This window comes from Amblyraja radiata, chromosome 15, assembly GCF_010909765.2.
Source record: "Amblyraja radiata isolate CabotCenter1 chromosome 15, sAmbRad1.1.pri, whole genome shotgun sequence".
In the NCBI taxonomy this organism is placed as follows: Eukaryota; Metazoa; Chordata; class Chondrichthyes; order Rajiformes; family Rajidae; genus Amblyraja; species Amblyraja radiata.
The window spans coordinates 36,859,555-36,882,172 of NC_045970.1; the positions used below are offsets into that span (position 1 = coordinate 36,859,555).

Genomic DNA, 22,618 nt, shown 5'->3' on the forward strand with positions numbered 1-22,618 from the left:
CATAGCTTCCTTTGGAACAGACAACAAAGGGTGAAGATACACAACACCACATCTCACCCTCTGCACCTCAGTACAGGAGCCCCTCAGGGCTGCGTCTTGTCACCCTGGTTATTCTCACTCTATACAAATCAACTCACATCCCAGTATAGTTCAGTCAAAATATACAAATACGCAGACGACACAACCATCATAGGTCCCATCTCTAACAACAACGAAACAGAATACCGCACTCAAACACACAAAGCAGTCACTTGGTGCACAGACAATAACCTCCTACTCAACACATCAAAAACCCATGAACTTATCATCGACCTCAGACGAAAGGCACAACCCAAGAACCCCCTACTCATCTCCGGCGAACCCATATCCACCACTGACTCATTCAAATTTCTTGGCACTCACATAAGCAATAACCTCAAATGGAAAACCAACTCAGACCACATTTATAAAAAAGCCAACCAAAGGCTCTTCTTTCTCCGCCAGCTCAAGAAGTTCAGAGTGAGGAAACATCACCTAATCCGATTTTACACAGCCATCATCCAAAGCATGCTCACTTCATCAATAACAGTTTGGTACAGCAGTTTGGACACTCACTCCCGTAATAAACTACAGCGCATTGTCAACAAAGCATCCAAAATCATCAGCACCCCCCTCCCATCAATAGAATCACTCAATCTCAAACGGTCCGTGTCAAGGGTGAAGAAAATCATTTCTGATCCCTCCCACCCAGCTCACCACATCTTCCACCTGCTGCCCTCAGGGAGGTGCTGCAGCTCACTGCCTGCCAAAAAATCACGATTCAAAAACAGTTTCTACCCATATGCAATTCGAACTCTGAACACTCTATGATAATATCACAAAGCCACCCCGTGCATGTACTGTATACTGTATGTTGTCTGTGTTTTATGTTATGTTATGTTCTGCTTACTGTGTTCTTCTGTACCACAAACTGTATGTCTGCATGACTGGAATCAGCTTATTGTGTAAAATCCTGTACTGAACATGAATTCCACCAGCTTGACTGTGTGGTCATTAAATAATCTTGAATCTTGAATCTTGTGTGGAGGTGGAGACAGGTTATTTTTAATTCCTTTGGTCTTTGCAAATGTGTTAGCAATCTATGAAAATTAAGTTCATTCGTTATTTTCTCTTAACTTTCAATAGAGGAGAGATGAAAAAATGTAGGTTGTTTGTTTTGTCTTATTCGTGTTTTAAGTATTTTCTTCCTATTTTTTAATCTTTTGAATTGAGTAAAAAAAAGGAGACAATATCTCAGTCCTAAATGGCCTACTCCCTGTTCTTAAAGGGACTGGTTTCTAGAATGCCACTTGTGCCACAAGAGCGAGTGCTAGCATATCAATCATTGATCATCCATGTTATTGAATTGGATTTTAGAAAGGAGCAAGACTTTTATTGTCAAATTGGTTAGTAAGTGGTGATGACATAAAATAGTAAGATTAAACGAGAACTTACCAGTTTGCAGTTTGATCTGTATTTTATGAGGAGTTACGATGAGGGATTACGTGAAGAACCCGCTCAGTGCGCAGGCGCGGCATACTTCCAAGCAGCGGTGTGGAATCACAGATAGACACAGTTATTTTGAAGTAAACATAGTAAAGTTAAGGAGACATCAATTTATTAGTTTGATCCATATAATGAGGGTGGGAGCGGAGGGCACGTAATCCCTCATCGTAACTCCTCATAAAATACAGATCAAACTTCAAACTGGTAAGTTCTCGTTTAATCTTACTATTTTACTTCGGAGTCACGTGAGTGACTACGTGAAGATTTCAAAGCTCTGTGATTTCAAACCGTGTAACAGTTTCATTTCACTCACTGCCGAAGTTCTTGAGGGAGGAAGTGTTATCGTAATCAACCAATGAGTCTATTTGTAGAAAAACACAATGGTATTTTTTAAACAATAACAACAAAGAATTAAGTTGCTCCCCTGGGCTTAAATTAAATATTTGCAGTTCGTAAATCTTTACTGCAAATAAACCAGGTTTTGCCAACGGCTTATTATAAAATTTCTGAACGGTCTTTTCCCCCCCACCATCCTGCTGTAGCCAGGATGTGGTCTATAGGCATGTCCATTCTTTAGCCATCGACATGGATGCTGCCCTGGTGGAATAAAATTTGTACATGTTAGTGTTTATCCCAGCAGTTTCTAGCACCTGCTTGAGCCATCTCGCAATGGTTTGGCTCGTCACCCGACCATAAGGTTTTTGTGACTGACCCACAAGGCTTTTCATCTCCCTCGAATATTTTGGTTGTGTCTATGTAGGATAGTAGGTGGGTCATGGCACATAACCGTGGTTCTGGTGGGTAAGCCACGACTGGATTAGGTGTTCCTGGTCTGCTCTGTTTGACCAGTCGCTGGATAACGACAGATCTGGTCTGGAGCTGTGATCATGTTGTCCAGTCGCAATAGGTGTAGTGACTGGACCCTCTGAGCGGATACAAGTGCCATCAACATGAGCGTCTTTAGTGTAGCTTGCTCGAGGCCGGGGGATCTGGCTGGTGGCCATTCCCTGAGATATGTCAGGACCACACTGATATCCCAAATATGGGTATACCTGGGCTTAGGGCTTGATATTGTAAATGCCCTTCATCAGTTTTACCACCAGTGGATGGGATCCCATCGCCTGTTGTCCTGGCGCTGGTTTGAGATAAGCAGAAAGAGCACTCTGCGCTGTGTTGATGGCACTGTAGCTGATCCCTACATCGTGGTGTAGATAGGCCAGGAACTCCAGTATGTTGGTGGCTGTAGCTGTTGCGTATGTTGTCCCTGTTTCCTGGCAGTACTTCTCCCTTTTTTGATGCTGGTTAAGTACTGCCTCTTGGTGGATGTTCGAAGGGATGCCGACATGGTGGTGATGGTTTGTTTGGACAATCCCAGTTCCAGGTAAGGTCTGTTCAAACTTGCAACCCAGGCGTTTAATTTTCTCATGGCATGGGTGTTTAGCTTACCTGGTAGGTAAGTAGCTGATAGCCAATATGTCTTTCGACACACCATTGCCAAATCATGTTGACCAATTTGTCGCATGATAATGATTTTATGCCACCCATATGGTTAATATAAGCCATCACCGTAGTATTTATCAATTTGTAACCGAACATGCAAGTGCTGCATATTAGATACATATGCTTTTAAACCATAAAAGGCGCCCAACATCTCTAGAAAGTTAATGCCCAGTGTAAGTAGTAATGATGACTCTAGGTTAGTCCATCTACCACCTGTGCTGGATATGGAGTTAGTCGCTCCCCAGCCTTGAGCACTGGCATCTGTTTGAGTAACTAAAGTAGGGTTAGTGATAAAGATAGGGCTGAAACTATGCCAAACGTTTTCTGCCCACCACTGTAGCTCTGATATTGCTTCAGTGGGTAAGTTCATGACACGATCATAGTGACCTGTATGTCGTTTTATTGCCTGTACCTTTGCTCTCTGTAAATTTTTTGATAGTGCAAAGGTCCGAATTGTGTAGCCGGAAATGCTGCTACCATTTCCCCAATTACTCTTGCTACTTGTCGAATAGTTGGTCGCTCGTTGACCATTAAATTGTTGCATGATTGTACTAATTCAACCATTTTTGCCTTTGGCAAGGTAACAGTCATATGGACTGAGTTAATTGTGAAGCCCAGGTAGTCCATGATAGTGGATGGCTTCAACTTAGATTTATCTGGATGTAGGACGAACCCCAGAGTTTCGAGGAGCTGTTTTGTAGCTGATACTGCTGCCACAGCCAATTCCATCGTTTTCCCTACTATCAGAATATCATCCAGATATGCCATGACAATATGTTTTTGTTTTCTTAGTATTGCCATGGCTGGGTTCAATATTTTGGTGAATAATCTTGGGGCTGAAGTTAGCCCATAGGGCAATGCTTTGTACCATCCAGATAAATTTTAGGTATCTGCGATGATCCTTGTATATGGGTACTAGATAGTAAGCATCTTTAAGATAAATGCTTGCCATGAAGTGTCCTTTGGAATTCAGTTGTTTGGCAGTAACATATGTCTCCATTTTGAAATGTATATACTTAACAAATTTGTTTAGTGATGTTAAGTCAATGATGATGCGACAGCCACCATCTTTTTTGGTTTTAGTGAATATATTCGATACAAATTCCAAAGGTTCATGTTTGGTCTTTTCGATGACCCCCTTTGTGATAAGTCTCACCAGTTCAGCTTGTCCCTCACGTTTCTCTTTGACGGAGGGAGAAATACCCTTTGGGGCCATTGTTGAACTGGAGGCGTTTTTTCTGACATGAATTGTATTTTATATCCACTAATGCTGTTGAGTATATACTTGTCACTCGTGACCATACCCCATGCTTCTTTAAACAAGTGTAATCTCCCCCCTGTTAATAAAGCACCCTTATTCTCTATATGCTGGTAGGGACCAGACCCACCTACCTCCATGGTTATTGGCGATTCTGTTTCTTCATTTTCCTGAAGATTTTGTTGTGACGTGCTGGCGATGTTGGGGGGAGGCGCATTTTCCAGAGGGTCCGCTGCGGGCCCTGATCTAAAAAGATCTTTGGGGATAATGTGCGGACCCCAAGCGTTCACCAGTCCCATATTGCGGACGTCGACTGGTGGATGCCGTGGGGTGCTGCCGCTTGGGTATCGGAGGTCTTGGTTTGCTCGTCCCGGGGCCTGCCCTCATTAGGCCGAAGGTTTTTGATGCTTCCTCCATCTCCTTCAGTTTTTTATTGAGATCTTTCCCAAATAGCAGCGCGTCCGTCTCCGCAGCTGGGGCTTTACACAAGCCAGCAAATTTGGGATTGAGGGCAGGTCTTATGTTTCCCTCCGGAGATTGTTGATCTCAAATTGTGTGGTACACATTAATGCCAGCACATCCTGCTGGCAGGTATCATTCTCCGTGGTCTCCACGGAACGAGCAAAGGCTGTGATGGCCGACGTCAGGAGCCTTAGGATCCGCTGTAGCTTGAGTTCTTGGGTCCGGATGTGTGACCCCACATGCCCCCAGATTTGGTTGTTGACACTTTTTACTTTGAGGGCCTCAGTGTTTTCTGGTGCTGTGTGTTGTTTCAGCACCTCAGCGAGCACCTTTTCCAGTAATGGTTTATTGGATAGATGGTTGATGCTGGCCGCCATTCTTGGTTCCAGCGGTGCTCCAGCCCGTGGGGTTGCTACAAAGCGGTCCATCACACCCAACAGCTCTTCCTGTTCCTGCACCCCTGGCATACTCCCGAATTCGTCGGCCTGCCCCTGTTCCAGACCAGCCCAGCCCTGGTCACCAATGCTAGCCTCCAGTAATGAGGGAGCAGAGGGCAGTGCATGAAACACTGCGGAGGGGGTGCCTGACCTCCCTCCACGAGAGCGCTCTTTCTGCGCATCTCGCTGGAGCTGCTCCAATAGCTGTTGGATGCAGCTCAGGCGGCTGTCTCTCCTCCATTTAGGTGGAGACATGTCCCCGTTCGACGAATCGGACGCCACCGGCCGGATGCCTGTTCGGATGGCTAGACATCCAGCCCGTAGTTCAGGCACTAGCGGGACTGGGCTCGGCGCGGTGATGGGGATAGCGGAGCGCCCGGTAATTGTTCCTACCGCCTTCTTCTGGAGCTTTTGCCTTGTAGAAGCGAGAGCGCCCCTCAAGCAGCGCGTCTCGCAGGCACCTGCTCCGTGAGCCGCTCCAGCGGCTCAGGCGGCTCTCTCTCCCCCCGTGCGGGGGGAGAGACGTCCCGTCCGTAATCGGGAACACCTGCCGGATGCCTCTTCGGGTGGCTATGCATCCAGCCCGCTGCTCAGGTGCTAGCGGGCTGGGCTCGGCACGGTGTCGGGGAATAGAGGAACACCGGGTAACGCTCCTGCCGCCTGTTGCTGCCCCCTCCCCAACGGGAAAACGTTCCTTCTTGAACGCGGGGCAGTTTTGTTCCAGAGCCTTTTTCTCTGCCTGTAAAAAACACAAGCAGAAAAAGGCTCACCTGTAAAAGAAAACCCGACCTCAGGGTACTCACCTGACGTCCGGATCATTCTGTAGCGGGAGCGCCTAACTCCCGTTGCAGCCGCTGTTGCACTGCTGTGCGTAATGCCGCGCCTGCGCACTGAGCGGGTTCTTCACGTAGTCACTCACGTGACTCCGAAGTAAAATTGCAGGGTGTAGGTTGACTGAGACAGAAGTTGGCAGTTGGAGCATAATGTAGGAATATATATAGGGATGAAGAATAGAAAATAAGAGTATCTAAACTTTGGAATGTAACTCTGCAAGGGGATTTGGGTGTCCTTGTAGTTGAATAATGAAGCTATCATGCTGGTTTAAAAATCCAGTACGTTGTTATTTGGCTGAAGATAGCCAGGGGCAAAGTGCCTGTAAAGAATGAAAAGTGTAAGATTACATAAATGTACAAAGTATATTAAGAATATCTTAAATAATGTTCTTTCTAATGTGGTGAAAATAAAGATGTTTTTGTCTCTTAGAATGCAAACGAGGAGCCAGGTTTCCTGTTTCCTGTCTTAAATGTGTGGAAGGAAGTCTGTGTTTTGTGCTCGTTGATTACATCAGACCTAGTTTGAGATAAATAATTATGGGGAGTAAATGTTGAGAGATCGAGTAGATTGGGGGGGGGGGGAGAAATATATTTGGACAATTGAAAAAAATATTAACTATCCCTGACCTCCTTCCCAGCACTGGGATTCTCATCTTTGATTAAATTCCACCATTTGTGCTGTGGTAATGAGAGAAGGGTACTTCAGTGGTAGTAACAGACTATGAAGATAGAATGAGAACAGTTGCTTGCTGTTCCACTAGGCAAAGTCAAGTGTTAGCTTGGCTGCACTGGTGTGCTTAAGTATATGAACACATAACATGGGTAGTGGAAATCTTAGAGCCCAACACACTGAGGGGGATTATAACTTACACTCTCCCCATAGTATAGTGTGACTTGGAAGCAGGGAAGTTAAGGGCAGTTTGAGATCATTGCAGTGCCAAATGGAAAATGAGTGTAGCCTGCAGATCAACATAGATAGATAAATTTCACAGGACCCTTCCTGGAGCCATAAAATAAAGGGTACTGTTTAGCACTGATTGATTTCTTTACCTACTGGGTAACAGTAGTTCCATGCTAAGATAAAACAGCTAGAATTGTGATAAGGAATCAAAGAGATAATATTTAGGTAAGGGGTCCGTCCCTCTTTAGAGTGATCAGGGTAAATGTTTCACAGGTAAGGTGATGAAAGGGACACTGCCTTGTCAGTAGTTAAAGAGTTATTTCATATCTTCCACTAATTGCAGAGTTTTGTATTAGTGGAGGGAATGAATAGGTCCCTAAAAAGTTTAAGTGAAGTTTTGACGGAGACTGGACAGGAATGGGTTAAGGTATTCAGCTATTTTGATGGTTTAGAACAACCCCAGCTAGAGAGACAGGGTTAAAACCTTTCGAATTTTTAACAGGATAAGCTGTGAAATTATGGATTTACCTACTGGTTCTCAGCGATGAATTAATTACGTATGCACAGCAATTAACCCATGCCTTGCCAGGTCTGCATTCTCAGGTAAGAGTCACAGAAGCCACTATCCGTTGAACACAGGGACGAGTCCATACTATCAGACTACATGCTGATATGGTACTGGGATCAGAAGAAATTGGGACTGTGTTGAAAGCAGATGCTATCAACAACATCAATTGCAGTGAAGAGGATACATCTGATTGACTTTAAACAGTTTGGAGAACCAAGAAAGGACAATCGGGCTATTGATCCTCTTATATTCTGGGGTTGGCCCACGTGGACTGGACTTGGGGAAATAATCTGTTTTTGTTTATGAGTTTTGAATTTGCCCTTCGTAATAATAAGTGATGAATCCTCTAAGATTGCAGATTTAGCAGCACATATCACCAGAGAAATTAAGAAGATTACAGAGGTTGGAGAAGAGATGCATAATGTTAATAAAGGTGGAGAATGGTTGCCATTTAGTATGTTTGGAGGAATATGGGGAATGATCATTCACTATGGATCTATTGTACTGCTGATTGTTGTATTAACTTATGTATTGAAATGTCTGAAGCCTTTACTGTGTACTAACCAAGGACTGTAGTGTTATCATTGATATGATAATAGGGAGGAATGATAATATCCTAGTTAATAATGGAACACCTTATGTATTTTATTAAGTAAAGATTAATTTGGGTTTTGGGTTCTGAGTAAATGAAAGCTTTGAAATTGGATTCTGTAGAAGGGCTGGGTAATCAGGAAATTGGAGGCCAGTATTCAAACTGCATCCAAGCTGCTTCCTGTTGTGCCCAAGCAAAAGATTCATTCGTTATTTTCTCTTAACTTTCACTCAAACTACCCCCTCCCCACGAGCTTTCCCCTCGAACCCCAGGAGAGGTAACACCTGTCCCGGTACCTCCTTCCTCACCTCCATCCAGAGACCCCAGCAGCCCTTCCAGCGAGACAGAGGTTCATGTGCACCTCCTCTAAACTCATCCACTGCATTGAGTGCTCCTGATGTGGCCTCCTATACATCAGCGAGACCAAGCTTAGACTAGGTGATCATTTCACCAAACAATTGCGCCCAGTCCATCAAGGCCTGCTGGATCTCCCGATTGCTAACCATTTTAACTCCCCATCCCGTTCCCAGACTGACCTTTCCGTCCTGGACTTCCTCCATTGTCAGAGTGTGGCCACTTGCAAACTGGAGGAACAGCACCTTTCTATTCCGCTCGGGTAGCTTACCCTAAGGTATGAACATTGAATTCTCCAACACCCCATCCGATTTTCTTTTTCTTCTTTCTGCCACGCCTCTTTCTTTCCACACCCATTCTCCCACTCCCTCCTTCCACCCTCTTCCATCTACATCCCTCCCTCTGGCTTTACATTTCATTCCTCTTCTCAGCCATGATTGAATGGCAGAGTGGACTCGATGGGCCGAATAGCCTAATTCTGCTCCAATGACATGAACTTCTCTCCTGATCAACATCCCTTTGTCTCCCTGTCTCCTTTTGTCATCTTTTTGTCTCCTTTGCATCTTTAGCCTTTGTCTACCTATTTGCCAATCAGCCCTCCACTTCCCCCCCTCCCCCTTCTCAACTGCACCCACCTGTCACACACAAAAAGCTGAAGTAACTCAGCGGGTCAGACAGCATGTCTGGAGAAAAGGAATAGATGATGTTTCGGATCTCAAACCGAAACGTTACCTATTCCTTTTCTCCAGAGATGGTGTCTGACCTGTTGAGAGACTCCTGCTTTTTGTGTCTATTTTCGGTTTAAACCAGCATTTGCAGTTCCTTCCTCCACTTATCAGTCGCTAGGCTTTGTACGACCTCCAGTTATTTTCCAGCCTTCTCTCTGCAGACCCCCCCCGCCCCCCCCCCCCCCCCACTACAACCAGGCTGAAGAAGAATCCCAACCTGAACATCATCTATCCATATCCTCCAGGCCACATCAGGCCCGCTGAGTCTGTGCCAACCATCGATCACCCATACACTAGCTCTATCCTACACACTAGGGACAATTTGCAAAGGCCAATTAACCTGCAGACTTGCAAGGAGGATTCCTGAGCATGTGTGGGCTGCTCTTGTCTAAGCAGTGGGAAGTAGAAGCAGTGAGTCAGCACGGTGGCGCAGCGGTAGTTAGAGACGAGGGTTCCATCCTGACAATGGGTGCTGTCTGTACAGAGTTTGTGCGTTCTCTCCGTGACCGGGTGGGTTTTCTCCGGGTGGTCCGGTTTCCTCCCACACTCCAAAGTTGTGCAGGTTTGTAGGTCCATTGGCTTTGGCAAAATGGTAAGTTGTTCAGTGTGTAGAATAGTGTTAGTGTACCAGCTGGTTGTTGGTCAGTGCAGGCACAGTTGGTCAGTGCAGGCACGGTGGGTCAGTGCAGGCACGGTGGGTCAGAGGGCCGGTTTCCATGCTGTATCTCTAAAGTCAAAAATCTTAAGTAAAGATCACTGCATGCTCCAGCGTGCTTGGAAAATGGCTCATCCAAATCAGAAGACTCTGCATTCAGGAATTGTGGTGTTCTGGCAATTTCCAGCCCAGGTTTAGGTTTATTATTGTCACTTGTACTGAGGTGCAGTGAAAAGCTTTGTTTTGCATGCTATTTGGACAGGAACATGGATAGAAGTTTGGAGGGATGTAGGGCGAATGCAGGCAGGTGCGACGAGTATAGATGGAATATTTTGGTCGGCATGGGCAAGTTGGGCCAAAGGGCCTGTTTTCGTGCTCTATGACTGATTCACTGAATGCAGTGGATGAGGTTAGAGGAGGTGTACATGAAGCTGTCTCACCTGGGTCACTAGATGGAGGTGAGGGAGGAGTATGGGGATGGGGGTGTGTGGGTGGGGGCGTTTGTGCATATGTATGTTGATAGTCTTGCTGATCTGTGTGCGCAATAAAAGTATTTCACTGTACCAAGGTGCACATGATAACAAAGAAACAATTGAACCATTCAATAGTTCAGCCTGATCTGCTGAGTCACTCCAGTATTTTGTCCACGGCACAGAAGGCTGAGGGCCAAGTGCTGGTACATGGGGTTGGTAGAGTTAGGAACTTCATGGTTGGATGGACATAGAACAGAACAGGAAAAATCCCTCTGTCCAAGTGTCCATGCTGAACATGAAGCTAAACGAATCTCTGCTTGTCTGACCCATATCCCTCCATTTTTACGTGTCACATATCTACATATGCACCGTAGAAAGCATGTTATTGAGATGCAGCACAGCATTGTTTGGGAACAGCTTCATCCAAACTGCAAGAAATTGCAGAGAATTGTGGACGTAGCTCAGACTATAAACACAAACCAGCCTCCCTTCCATTGACTCCATTTACACCTCGCGCTGCCTCGGCAAGACCACCAGCATAATCAAGGACAAGTCGCAGACCAGCCACTCACTCTTCTCCCCTCTCTAATCAGGCAAGAGGTACGGAAGTGTGAAAATGCACACCTCCAGATTCAGGGACAGTTTCTTTCCGATTGTTATCAGGCAACTAAACTATCCTACCAACAACTGGAGAGCAGTTCAGGGCTACTATCTATCTTATTGGAGATGCTCAGACTATCTTTGATCGGACCTTACCTTGCACTAAATGTTGTTCTCTTTATCATGTACATGTATACTGTCAATGGCTCAATTGTAACCATGTATAGTTTGTCTGCTGACTGGATAGCATGCAACAATGTGCAGGGATCGTTGGTTGGCACAGACCTGGTGGGCCGAAGGGCCTGTTTCCATGCTGTATCTCTAAACTAAACTAAAGTTTTTCACTGTACCTCGATACACATGACAACTAACTAATGACATACTCGTCTATCTTTAAGCCTCTTACAGGCCACCAGAGTAACTGCCTCCACCACCACCACTGACAAGGTAGGCTGAAGACTCATAGACCCAAAGACAAATGAAAGGACAGACGATCTATTAACACACTTTATTGAAGGTTAATGTCATCCAACTGTCAGTAGTGACAGGTACAACAATGTATTGATAATAAAATTGCATGGCATACAGTTTCTAAAGGTAAATTCATATGCATATGTAGAGCACACCCATAGACCATGAACACAAACCAAACCACGTGTAAGAAGGAACTGCAGATGCTGGTTTAAACTCAAGATAGGCACAAAAGGCTGAAGAAGGGTCTCGACCCAAAACGTCACGAATTCCATCTCTCCAGAGATGCTGCCCAAAGATTATAGCTCCGCTATAGGATCTTTGGACAGGAGCGGCGTCCGTTACTGAGACCAGGTGCGCGCTTTGAAGAGTTTCTGTTTGTTTTTGTCAATAAAAAAACATTTCGCTCAACCTGCCTGGTCTCGCTACACTATCTGCACACAGTGGGCGGCTCGACTGCCATCATGTCTAGTCTTTCTGCTGACTGACGAGCACGCAACAAAAGCTTCAAACTGTACCTTTGTACACGCGATAATAAACTGAACTAAAGTATCTACGCAACTCGTAAGATAGACACAAAGTGCTGGAGTAACTCAGCGGTCAGGCAGCGTCCCTGGAGAAACGGAATCGGTGGCGCTTCGTGTCGAGACCCTTCTTCAGACAAGACGGGTCTCGATCCGAAACGGCACCTTTTCATTTTCTCCAGAGTTGCTGCAGCACTTTGTGTCTTCTATGTAAACCAGCATCTACAGTTTCATCCTACATATCTAACTGCGGATAGTGAATTTTCAGCTCAGCCACTCGCTTTACACAGAGAGTGGTGAATCTGTGGAATTCTCTGCTACAGAAGGTAGTTGAGGCCAGTTCATTCGCGATATTTAAGAGGGAGTTAGATGTGGCCCTTGTGGCTAAAGGGATCAGGGGGTATGGAGAGAAGGCAGGGATGGGATACTGAGTTGGATGATCAGCCATGATCATATCGAATGGCGGTGCAGGCTCGAAGGGCCGAATGGTCTACTCCTGCACCTATTTTCTATGTTTCTTTGTTTCCCATGTCTCTCGCAATATCTTCATGCACTGATCAAATTTCCGCTCCGGTGTAATATCGATCGGTCTGAGAAGATTCCCCGACTCCTTGCAGTAGGTGACCTGCGGGTATCCGGGAGGGAGCGGGAATTCAGGGCAATAGTAGGGCAGGTAGAAAGCCAAGGAGACGTGATCCCAGCAGCAGTAAGGCTCATAGTTGTATCGGGTTGAATCGGGTCTCCACATCCAACCGTTGCCGAATTTGGAGACGACCGCCTGGGTGTAGTCGCTAACGGGGGGGCAGCTGCTGAACAAGGGAGCGACATCCGAGGGACACACCACCACGGCGTGCATGACCTCCTGCTTGTATGTGAAGGTGCCCAGGACCCGGAACTCAGCTCGCCTGCCGCCACACACCGAGTTCTCGTACATCTCGAACAGACTCTTCATGTCGTAGGTGAACTTGAAATTCCCGTATCGAGATTCCTCTTGGAAAGGAGGAGAGTTGAAGATTTCACGTATTGTGTCTGAAGACTCAGGGTTGTCTTCTATGATCTGTTTGTACTTGTTTCTCTCTCTCTTCTTCTCATTTTCAGCTATTTCAAAACTCCACCACGAGAAATATTCACCCACTTTCACTCCAATTTTCTTCGGAGTCTGGCTGCTGAAAGTGCGGCTGGAGAAGATTCCTTGGGCACCGGTAAAGGTGGTGACGTGCGACAGGCGTGTCGGCTGGAAGCTAGCCCGGTCTCTTTCCTTTGCCCATAGAAACCAATAATCTGGCGTTACAGGGTAGTGCACACCTTCCCATCCGTCGCTGCGTAGGTGTTCATAGGGGTAAAATAATTCCGGTCCACCTTTGGCGGAGTCCGTTCGGTGCCATTCTTCGCCGTCGAACATGTTTCCAATGTTTCCCGCTGCCGTGTGGTCGGATTCTGCTGAGAGCTTCCGGAAAGCAAAACGGAAACCAAGAAATAGACAGGGTGCCAAAAAGAAACAAAGTAAAATATTTTAGACATTATGGGTAACCGGTGGAGATGCCTGCCTGCGCGTTGTTTGACCTTCAACATTGGAATGCCTGTGTGTGGTGTGATCACCCACGCAGGAGGTGCCTGGGTTTTACCACGTAGCTGGAGATGGCGAGGTGGTGTGATCACCAACGTTGGAGATGACGGAGTGTGGTGTGAAGCGGCGGGACGTTGGTCCTAAGGGAGATACATTAGTGTGGTGGGACCATCTGTGCTGGAGATACGTGGGTGTGGAGTGACCAACTACTCTGGAATGCCATGGTGTGGTGGGACCTCCTAGGTTGGAGGTGCCTGGATGTAGTGTGACTAGCTACGATTGATATGCCTGGGTGTAGAGTAACTACCTCCACTGGAGCCGCCTGGGTACGTGGGACCAGTTGGAGATACCTGGGGGTGGTGGGGCCCCCTAAGTTAGAGATACCTGGGTGTAATGTGCGACCACCTATACAAGTAAAATTAGATTCTGTAATTATTTTTTGTGGATGATTGTTGCAATACTGATTCTAGCATTTATTGGTATCCCTGTTGATGTTTGAGTTTCTGCCTTGAACCGGGGCATATTTCATCGAACAGCACAGCGCAGAAAAGCAATACAAGGAACTGCAGATGCTTGCTAATACCAAAAGACTCAAAGTGCTGGAGTTACTCAGCAGGTCAGACAGCATCTATGGATAGGTGACGTTTCAGGTCAGGGTGCTTCTTAGGACAGGAACAGGCCATTCACTCACCACCCTTTGTGTAAGAAACATGCCCCACACATCTCCTTTAAATTTTGCCTCTTTCATGTTAAAGCTATGCAATCTAGGCAAGGCAAGGAAACTTTATTTATATAGCACATTTCATACACGAGGCAGACTCAAAGTGCTTCACATAAAAACATGCCATACAATAAAATGAAATAATAAAATGAAATAAAATAGAAGAATTAAAATAAAATAAAAGCAAAGTTAAAAATGCATTATAAAAAAGTGCAAAAGTTAATGTACTTAAAATTTAGCTGAAAGCTAAAGTAAACATAAAAGTTTTCAGTCTTGTTTTAAAAGTGGTCAAAGTTGAGGCAAGTCTTAAATCTTCAGGAAATCTTCATTCCAGCTATTTGTTACATAGTAACTAAATCCTGCTTTCCCATGTTTTGTATTTACTCTGGGAATCACTAACAGATTGGTCTCAGAAGATCTTAGCGGTCTAGAAGGCTTATATAGTGGAAGCATGTCAGTGATATACTTTGGTCCTAAACCATGTAGTGATTTATAGGTGAGCAGCAGGATTTTGAAATCAATTCTCTGACATACAGGGAGCCAATGTAAGGATTTAAGAATTGGTGTAATGTGTTCAAATTTTTTGGTCTTTGTTAGAACTCTAGCAACAGCGTTCTGAACAAGCTGTAGCTGCCTGACAGATTTTTTTGGAAGACCTGCAAGGAGACCGTTACAATAATCTAGCCTACTAGTAATAAAGGCATGTACAAGTTTTTCTAAGTCTTGAGCTGACATGAGTCCTCTTAGTCTTGCTACGTTTTTGAGGTGATAGTAGGCCGATTTTGTTACTGATTTGATGTGACTGTCGAAATGTAAATCTGAATCCATAATAACCCAGAGATTTCTGGCTTTGTTTGAAGTTTTCAGGGACAGAGAGTGAAGGTGTTGGGTTACTTTAAGCCTTTCTTTTTTAGCACCAAAAACAATTATCTCCGTTTTGTCCTTATTTAGTTGGAGGAAATTTTGGCACATCCAGTCTTTGACTTGCTCAATGCACTGGCACAACAGATCTATGGGGCGATAGGCATTTGGTGATAGCGCTACATAGATTTGAGTGTCATCGGCATAGTAGTTTGATGTTTCTATCCTGGGAAAAAATGTTCTGATTGTCTACCCTGTCAATGTCTCTCATAATGTTATATAATTTAGTTTAGAGATACAGCGCGGGAACAGGCCCTTCGGCCTACCAAGTCCATGCCGACCAGCTTTCCCCCGCAATCTAACACTATACTACACACAGTCGGGACAATTGAAAATGATACCAAGCTGATTAACCTACAGACCTGTACGTCTTTGGAGTATGAGAGGAAACAGGAACACCTGATCATTGGGAGAACGTACAAACTCCGTAGTCAGAATGGAACCTGGGTCTCTGGCTCTGTAAGGCAGCAACCATGCCACCCCAATATACCTTCATCAGGATTCCCTTCCATCTGGCAATCTGGAGAAAACAATCCAAGACTGACCAACCTCTTCTCTGTAGCTAATCTCGTAAACTTCCATAGTACAAGTCCTTCTCAGTGGGCCGGCCATCTCTTCAGCTATAATCTAAAATTAATCAACAGTCTGGAGCACAAAAATCATTTGGTGCTGATCTATTCTTGCTTCCTTGCAAGAAATGTTTTGGGAAACCTTCTGCCGTGGGATTCTACTTTTATGTTCCATGTTTGATAATGTAATGGTACTGGCACTGGGCTTTGTAGCCAGCTGCAGCTGGGACTGTAAAATGGTGCCAAAACGGCGCCTCTTGCATATGGACTCAGTGGGCTGTTTTGTGCATCTTGTACAGACCGAGGCGATTATGCTGATGTACAGATGAGAGGGATAGTATTGCTCAGCTGCATGCAAAAAAAGTATTTCACTGTACCTGGTCATGTAACAATAAAGAAACCATTGAACCATTGGGATGACAACACAACCTATCTTTGTAGACTTGATGCTGGGATGTCCAAATCTGACCCAAAATGGCCAGAATTGGTTTGTAGCATTTCACAAGTGTAAAAGGTCACCCCAAGAGGAAATTGTTAAAAATGAGTCAAAACAATGACTTCTTTATAGCTTAGGCACACTTATTCTAACTCCGAGGTTCCAGTGCCTGCCATGTGCAACCACTTGATAAGTGGCAAACAGGGCCATCATCAACAAATTGTTAATCCGGATGTCTGTCTGTCTTTAAAACGCTGTGTGTGTGTGTGTGTGTGTGTGTTTGTTTGTTTGTTTGTTTGTGGGTGAATGTAAGATTAGATTTTCAGATTCGATTTTTGGCCTTTGATTCCTTGGTCCGCCAAAACCACACTCAAAAACTCTGAGATTTTTTCCATTTCGCTAGCGATTTCACTTTTACATTCGCATATCCATTCCTCATTACATTTAGACATTTTTCTGTACACATTTTTAATAAAATCCTTCCCCCCCCCCCCCTCATTTTTTCGCCTCCTGCTGGCCAGCCACCACAACGGCTGCTGCCGCCCGGCTCTCCTCCAAAAACGCCAACATTTTTCACATTTCGCTAGCGATTTTCACTGCTGCCGCCCGGCACTCCTCCACTTCCCCCCCATCCCCCACTTTATAATTTTATTTATTCATGTGTGTATATATTTATATTACAGTATATGGACACATTGATCTGTTTTGTAGTAAATGCCTACTATGTTCTGTGTGCTGAAGCAAAGCAAGAATTTCATTGTCCTATCAGGGACACATGACAATAAACTCACTTGAACTTGAACTATTGTCTATTGTCTAAAAGGAGGGAGAACGGAATAAAGTTAAGTGGGAAGACACCAGAATGGGGAATAAAAATCTTAATTAGCTAACAGCCAGTTATTGTCACTGATATATGATGTCGTATTATGACCTTATAAGTATCGTGTTTCCATACCTTGGCTGCTTTTGTGTACCTGACGCCATCGTATTGACTTCATAACTTGACTGTTATGGAAATCAATAGGAGGCTGATAAACCCCACTGAAGGAAGTGTTGGTCTCATTCCCTTTGCCCAGGAATGGTTTGATTCGCTCGCAGCACTCGTCAAAGTCCCCGACTCCTTTCAAGTGCAAAATCTGTTCGTCCTGAATGGTATCGGCTGTTTCAAGGGACAGACAGGGATCGAGGTAAGGGCGCTCTGCACGGATACCGATGTGCTGTCCAAGCAATCTGCAAAAGGTAACAGCTTTATACTCGGTACGATCTCCACTAAACACAATATCTTTCCTTCACCTTGAAATGTGTAGACTGCACCTCAAAGATGCCAACTTAAATTTCAATTTCATATTTAAGACCAATTTTATTTGTACATAGAAGATTGTCACAAAAACCTGGAGTAGCTCAGCGGGTCAGGCAGCATCGCTGTAGAAAATAAATAGGTGACATGTCCGGTCGAGACCCTTCTTCAGACTGAGAGTAAGGGGAGGGGGGAAACAAGAGATATGAAAAGGTACATAGAACATGGGAATGAAAGGGATGCAAAAGAACAAATCAAAACCGGCAATGACGATCAAGGAAAGGTGGAGCCCACAATGGTCCATTGTTCGCTGTGGAGAAGGTGATAATAAGTGATCCAAACAATGAAACTCAGCAGGACGATAATGAAACTAGTATGACGACCAAGGTGGGGTAGGGATGGAAGGAGAAGGGATGCAATGGTTACTTGAAGTTAGAGAAATCAATATTCATACTGGATTTTAAGTTGCGCCAGCAAAATATGAGGTGTTCTTCCTTCAATTTGCGTGTGGCCTCAATCTGATAGCGGAGGAGGCCTGGAACAGAAAGATCAGTATGCAAATGGGAAGGGCCTTGTCCTGATTGCATGCAGTGAACCAGAGTCCGACCAGAAATGTCACCTATCTATGTTCTCCAGAGCTGCTGCCTGATCTGCTGAGATATTCCAGCACTTAATGTCTTTAAAAAAAAACCTAGGCTTTCTGACACAAAACTTCAACACAGTTTTGAAATAGAGAACATAGTTTTACAGTGAATGGAGCAAAGTTTAAAGGAGATGTGCAGGGCAAGCTTTTCATTTTACGGAGAGACTGATATGTGGGTTGTATGTGCTTCCAGGGATTGTGGTAATGGAGTGAAAAGGAGTTAAATTTGGTCAAGTTTGGTTCGTAAATTAAAATGGAAATTTACTGAAAGAACAGAAAGCAGTCATCTTTCAAGTTGTATTTTTCCCAGCAGAAAAAACTATGGGAAAATTTTAGAAGCTCGGTTTAGACTAATCATTGAAACAATGTATTAACATAGAGATGTATTGTCTGGACACAGCACCATATTAGCTATCTGTCTGAACAGCCTGTCCCAAATAAGGACAAGGTAATGGCTTTCATCCAAGTCTTACAAGCTTGTTTTAGTTCACAGACAGATGGCCATTCTGGCAACAAAATGGAAGTAATTTGAAAACGAAAATGGAGTTAGTTATCCTTCCAGAATGGGCAGCTGTACTGAAGCTGTGCCAAGCTTTGAGAATAAGGCTGACATTACAACTATATGGGTCCAGCCTCCCTTGTTTCCTTAAGGCTACTGATCTTTACGTCTGATTTAGAAGGTGTGTTAATTGATAAGAAATGACTATAACCATACTAACTTTTCCTTGTTCGGAGAGTTAGCGACAGGGAAACTAAGGTGCTTCCAGCACACTCCCGCTAGCGAATAAAGGAATCTTGTCTTACTTGGTGTTTGACGTGTGTGATAAGTAATCGAACTTTAACAGGAGAATAGAGGCGTTTATATATGCACATGGATAATGCAGGGAATGGAGGAATATGGATCACACACAAGCAGATTAGTTTAACTTGGCTTTATGTTCGGCATTATGGGGCGATGGACCTGTTCCTGCGACGTAATGTTCTTTGTTCTTTATTCTATGAAATGATTTGTCAGCACCCACTCTATACAGCTTGAACTTCATGGTTCCTGCTTTTCTATCCAACATTTACAATAAGGTCGTTAACCTTTATTTGGCACCACATTCACTTGTAGAGGCACACCATGAGATCCAATAGGTCTGAGTTAGATGTTTCCTGTTGAGATTATAGCTGACGCATCAGCCAGAGACCAACCACCAACTTCCTCCCAGTGACTAATGTAAGGAAGTGAGAATCACATAGGTTCCACCACTTCAAATTGCTAAGTGTTGAGTGCATAATTTTAACATGTTTGGTAAATATGGTTGCCAACATAATTTTGCTATTTTCGTTGACTTTGGTTTGATTGCATTTATGTAGAGTATTATTGGACTTGATTGGATAGCATGCAACACAAAGCTTTTCATTCTACCTCAGTTTGTGTGACACTAATAAACCTAAATACAAAGCTAGGCTTATGATAAACATCTACGAGTCTCAGTATGTTCCCACGTCAATTCAAATTGATTCACCTCTACCCCATTGCAGACATTAGACTTTGCCCATGGAACTAATGCTGTACAATATTGAGAATTATATTCTGCCTTCTGCACTCTGTATGTTCCCCATTACGCTACCCATTGGACTTGAGTTTGACTTGGTTGTATTTACGTTTGGTATTATATGACCTGATTGGATAGCAAAAGTTTTTGATTGCGTTGATAAATGTGACAATTATAAAATTAAGTAAATACAATATCTTAGTTTAGAAAGTATAGAGATAGAGCATGGGAACAGGCCCTTCGGCCCACCAAGTCCATGCAGACCACTGATCACGCTTTCACACTAGTTCTATTTTAGCCCACATTTTCATTCACTCCGTACACATTCGGGCTAATTTACAGAGGGGCAATTAACCTACAAACCCGCACGTCTTTGGGTTATGGGAGAAAACCAGAGCACCTGGAGAAAGCCCATGTTATCACAGGGAGACTCCCTGTGTCCGTGTGGGTTTTCTCCGGGTGCTATGCTTTCCTCCCACATTCCAAAGACGTGCATGTTTGTAGGATAATTGGCATCTATAAATTGATCTTAGTATGTAGGATAGAACTAGCGTATGGGGTGTCATTGGTCAGTGTGGACTCAGTGGGCCGAAGGGTCTATTTCCACGCTGCATCTCTAAACTAAACCAATGGTCGACAAGATGAGCCACTGCAACAGCACAGAGCTTGCTATGCATTACACACAAATATTGTCATCTTTGTTAATATACCTGTTTGCAGTCGTAATATTATTAAAAATTAGGTCCTCGTAGCGCTGTCGAGCATAATTGTTCTGGCAATTTCCAGCCCAGGGTTAGGTTTATTATTGTCACTTGTACTGAGGTGCAGTGAAAAGCTTTGTTTTGCATGCTTTTTGGACAGGATCATGGATAGATGTTTGGAGAGATTTGGGGGCGAACGCAGGCAGGTGGGATGAGTATAGATGGAGTATTTTGGTCGGCATGGGCAAGTTGGGCCAAAGGGCCTGTTTTCATGCTCCATGATTTCTATGATTCACTGAATGCAGTTGATGAGGTTAGAGGAGGTGCACATGAAGTTCTGTCTCACCTGGGGTCACTATAGCTGGAAGTGAGGGAGGAGGTACGGTGGGGGGGGTCCAACAGTTTCCATGCTGAACATGAAGCTAAACGAATCTCTGCTTGTCTGACCCATATCCCTCCATATCACATAGAAACATAGAAAATAGGTGCAGGAGTAGGCCATTCGGCCCTTCGAGCCTGCACCTGTACCTGCTTTCTCTCCATACCCCCTGATCCCTTTAGCCACAAGGGCCACATCTAACTCCCTCTTAAATATAGCCAATTAACTGGCCTCAACTACCTTCTGTGGCAGAGAATTCAAGAGATTCACCACTCTCTGTGTGAAAAATGTTTTCCTCATCTCGGTCCTAAAAGATTTCCCCCTTATCCTTAAACTGTGACCCCTTCTTCTGGACTTCCCCAACATCGGGAACAATCTTCCTGCATCTAGCCTGTCCAACCCCTTAAGAATTTTGTTTAGTTTCTATAAGATCCCCTTCTCTGTACTCCCTCTATGGCAAGAACGTCTTTCCTCAGATTAGGAGAGCAAAACTGTACGCAATACTCCAGGTGTGGTCTCACCAAGACCCTGTACAACTGCAGTAGAACCTCCCTGCTCCTATACTCAAATCCTTTTGCTATGAATGCTAACATACCATTCGCCTTCTTCACTACCTGCTGCACCTGCATGCCTACTTTTAATGACTGGTGTATCATGACACCCAGGTCTCATTGCATCTCCCCCTTTCCTAATCGGCCACCATTCAGATAATAACAGTCACATATTAACGTGTCACATATCGACATATGAGCCGTAGAAAGTATTTTATCGAGATGATAATCAAGGACAAGTCGCAGACCAGCCACTCCCTCTTCTCCCCTCTCTGATCAGGCAAGAGGTACAGAAGTGTGGAAATGCACACCTCCAGATTCAGGGACAGTTTCTTTCCAACTGTTCAAAAAGGAACTGCAGATGCTGCAATATCGAAGGTACACAAAATTGCTGGGGAAACTCAGAGGGTGCAGCAGCATCTATGGAGTGAAGGAAATAGGCGACGTTTCGGGGCGAAACCCTTCTTCAGACTGATGGGGGGTGGGGGGGGAGAAGGAAGGAAAAGGAGAGGAGGAGGAGGAGCCCGAGGGCGGGCGGATGGGAGGGTGGGAGGAGACAGCTAGAGGGTTAAGTAAGGGGAGGAGACAGCAAGGGCTAGGAAAAGGGCTTTCCAACTGTTATCAGGCAACTGAACCGTCCTTGCAACAACTGGAGAGCAGTTCAGGGCTACTATCTATCTTATTGGAGATGCTCAGTCTATCTTTGATCGGACTTTACCTTGCAATAAATGTGTTCTCTTTATCATGTACATGTATACTGTCAATGGCTCAATTGTAACCAGTCTTTCCGCTGACTGGATAGCATGCAACAATGTGAGGGGATCGCTGGTCGGCACGGGCCCGGTGGGCAGAAGAGCCTGATTCCCTGCTGTATCTCTAAACTAAACAAAAGCTTTTCACTGTACCTTGGTACACAAGACAACTAACTAATGACATACTCGTCTATCTTTAAGCCTCTTACAGGCCACCAGAGTAACTGCCTCCACCACCACCACTGACAAGGTGGGCTGAAGTCTCATAGACCCAAAGACAAATGAATGGACAGACGATCTATTAACACACTTTATTGAAGGTTAACGCCATCCAACTGACGGTAATGACACGTACAACAATGTATTGATAATGAAATTGCGTGGCATACAGAGTTTCTAAAGGTAAATTCATATGCATATGTAGAACACACCCATAGACCATGAAAAGGAACACAAATCAAACCACGTGTAAGAAGGAACTGCAGATGCTGGTTTAAACTCAAGATTGGCACAAAAAGCTGAAGAAGGGTCTCGACCCAAAACATCACGAATTCCATCTCTCCAGAGATGCTGCCTGTCCCGCTAAGTTACTTCAGCATTTTGTGTCTATCTTTGGTACAAACCAAACCACCACCCACCTGAAATCGATAACTAGCTCCT

The 22,618-nt window shown here is 44.6% G+C and overlaps 1 protein-coding gene across 3 annotated transcripts in view; it reads right to left on the reverse strand.

The window, feature by feature from the left end:
* Window positions 1-22,618, reverse strand: part of LOC116981213 — a 52,141-nt gene that overhangs the window by 13,911 nt on the left and 15,612 nt on the right. The window contains exons 3-4 of one of the 3 annotated variants that reach the window (XR_004414184.1): window positions 12,084-12,160; window positions 9,161-9,223 (exon numbers count right to left, since the gene is read on the reverse strand). Coding sequence is in view for 1 of the 3 variants with exons in the window: in XM_033034060.1 (XP_032889951.1) it covers window positions 12,150-12,160 (11 nt within the window). In the remaining 2 variants the exon portion in view is untranslated. Of the gene's footprint in view, window positions 1-9,160; window positions 9,224-12,061; window positions 12,161-22,618 lie in introns of those variants that run through there. The other 2 variants (XR_004414185.1, XM_033034060.1) reach the window with 2 other exon arrangements.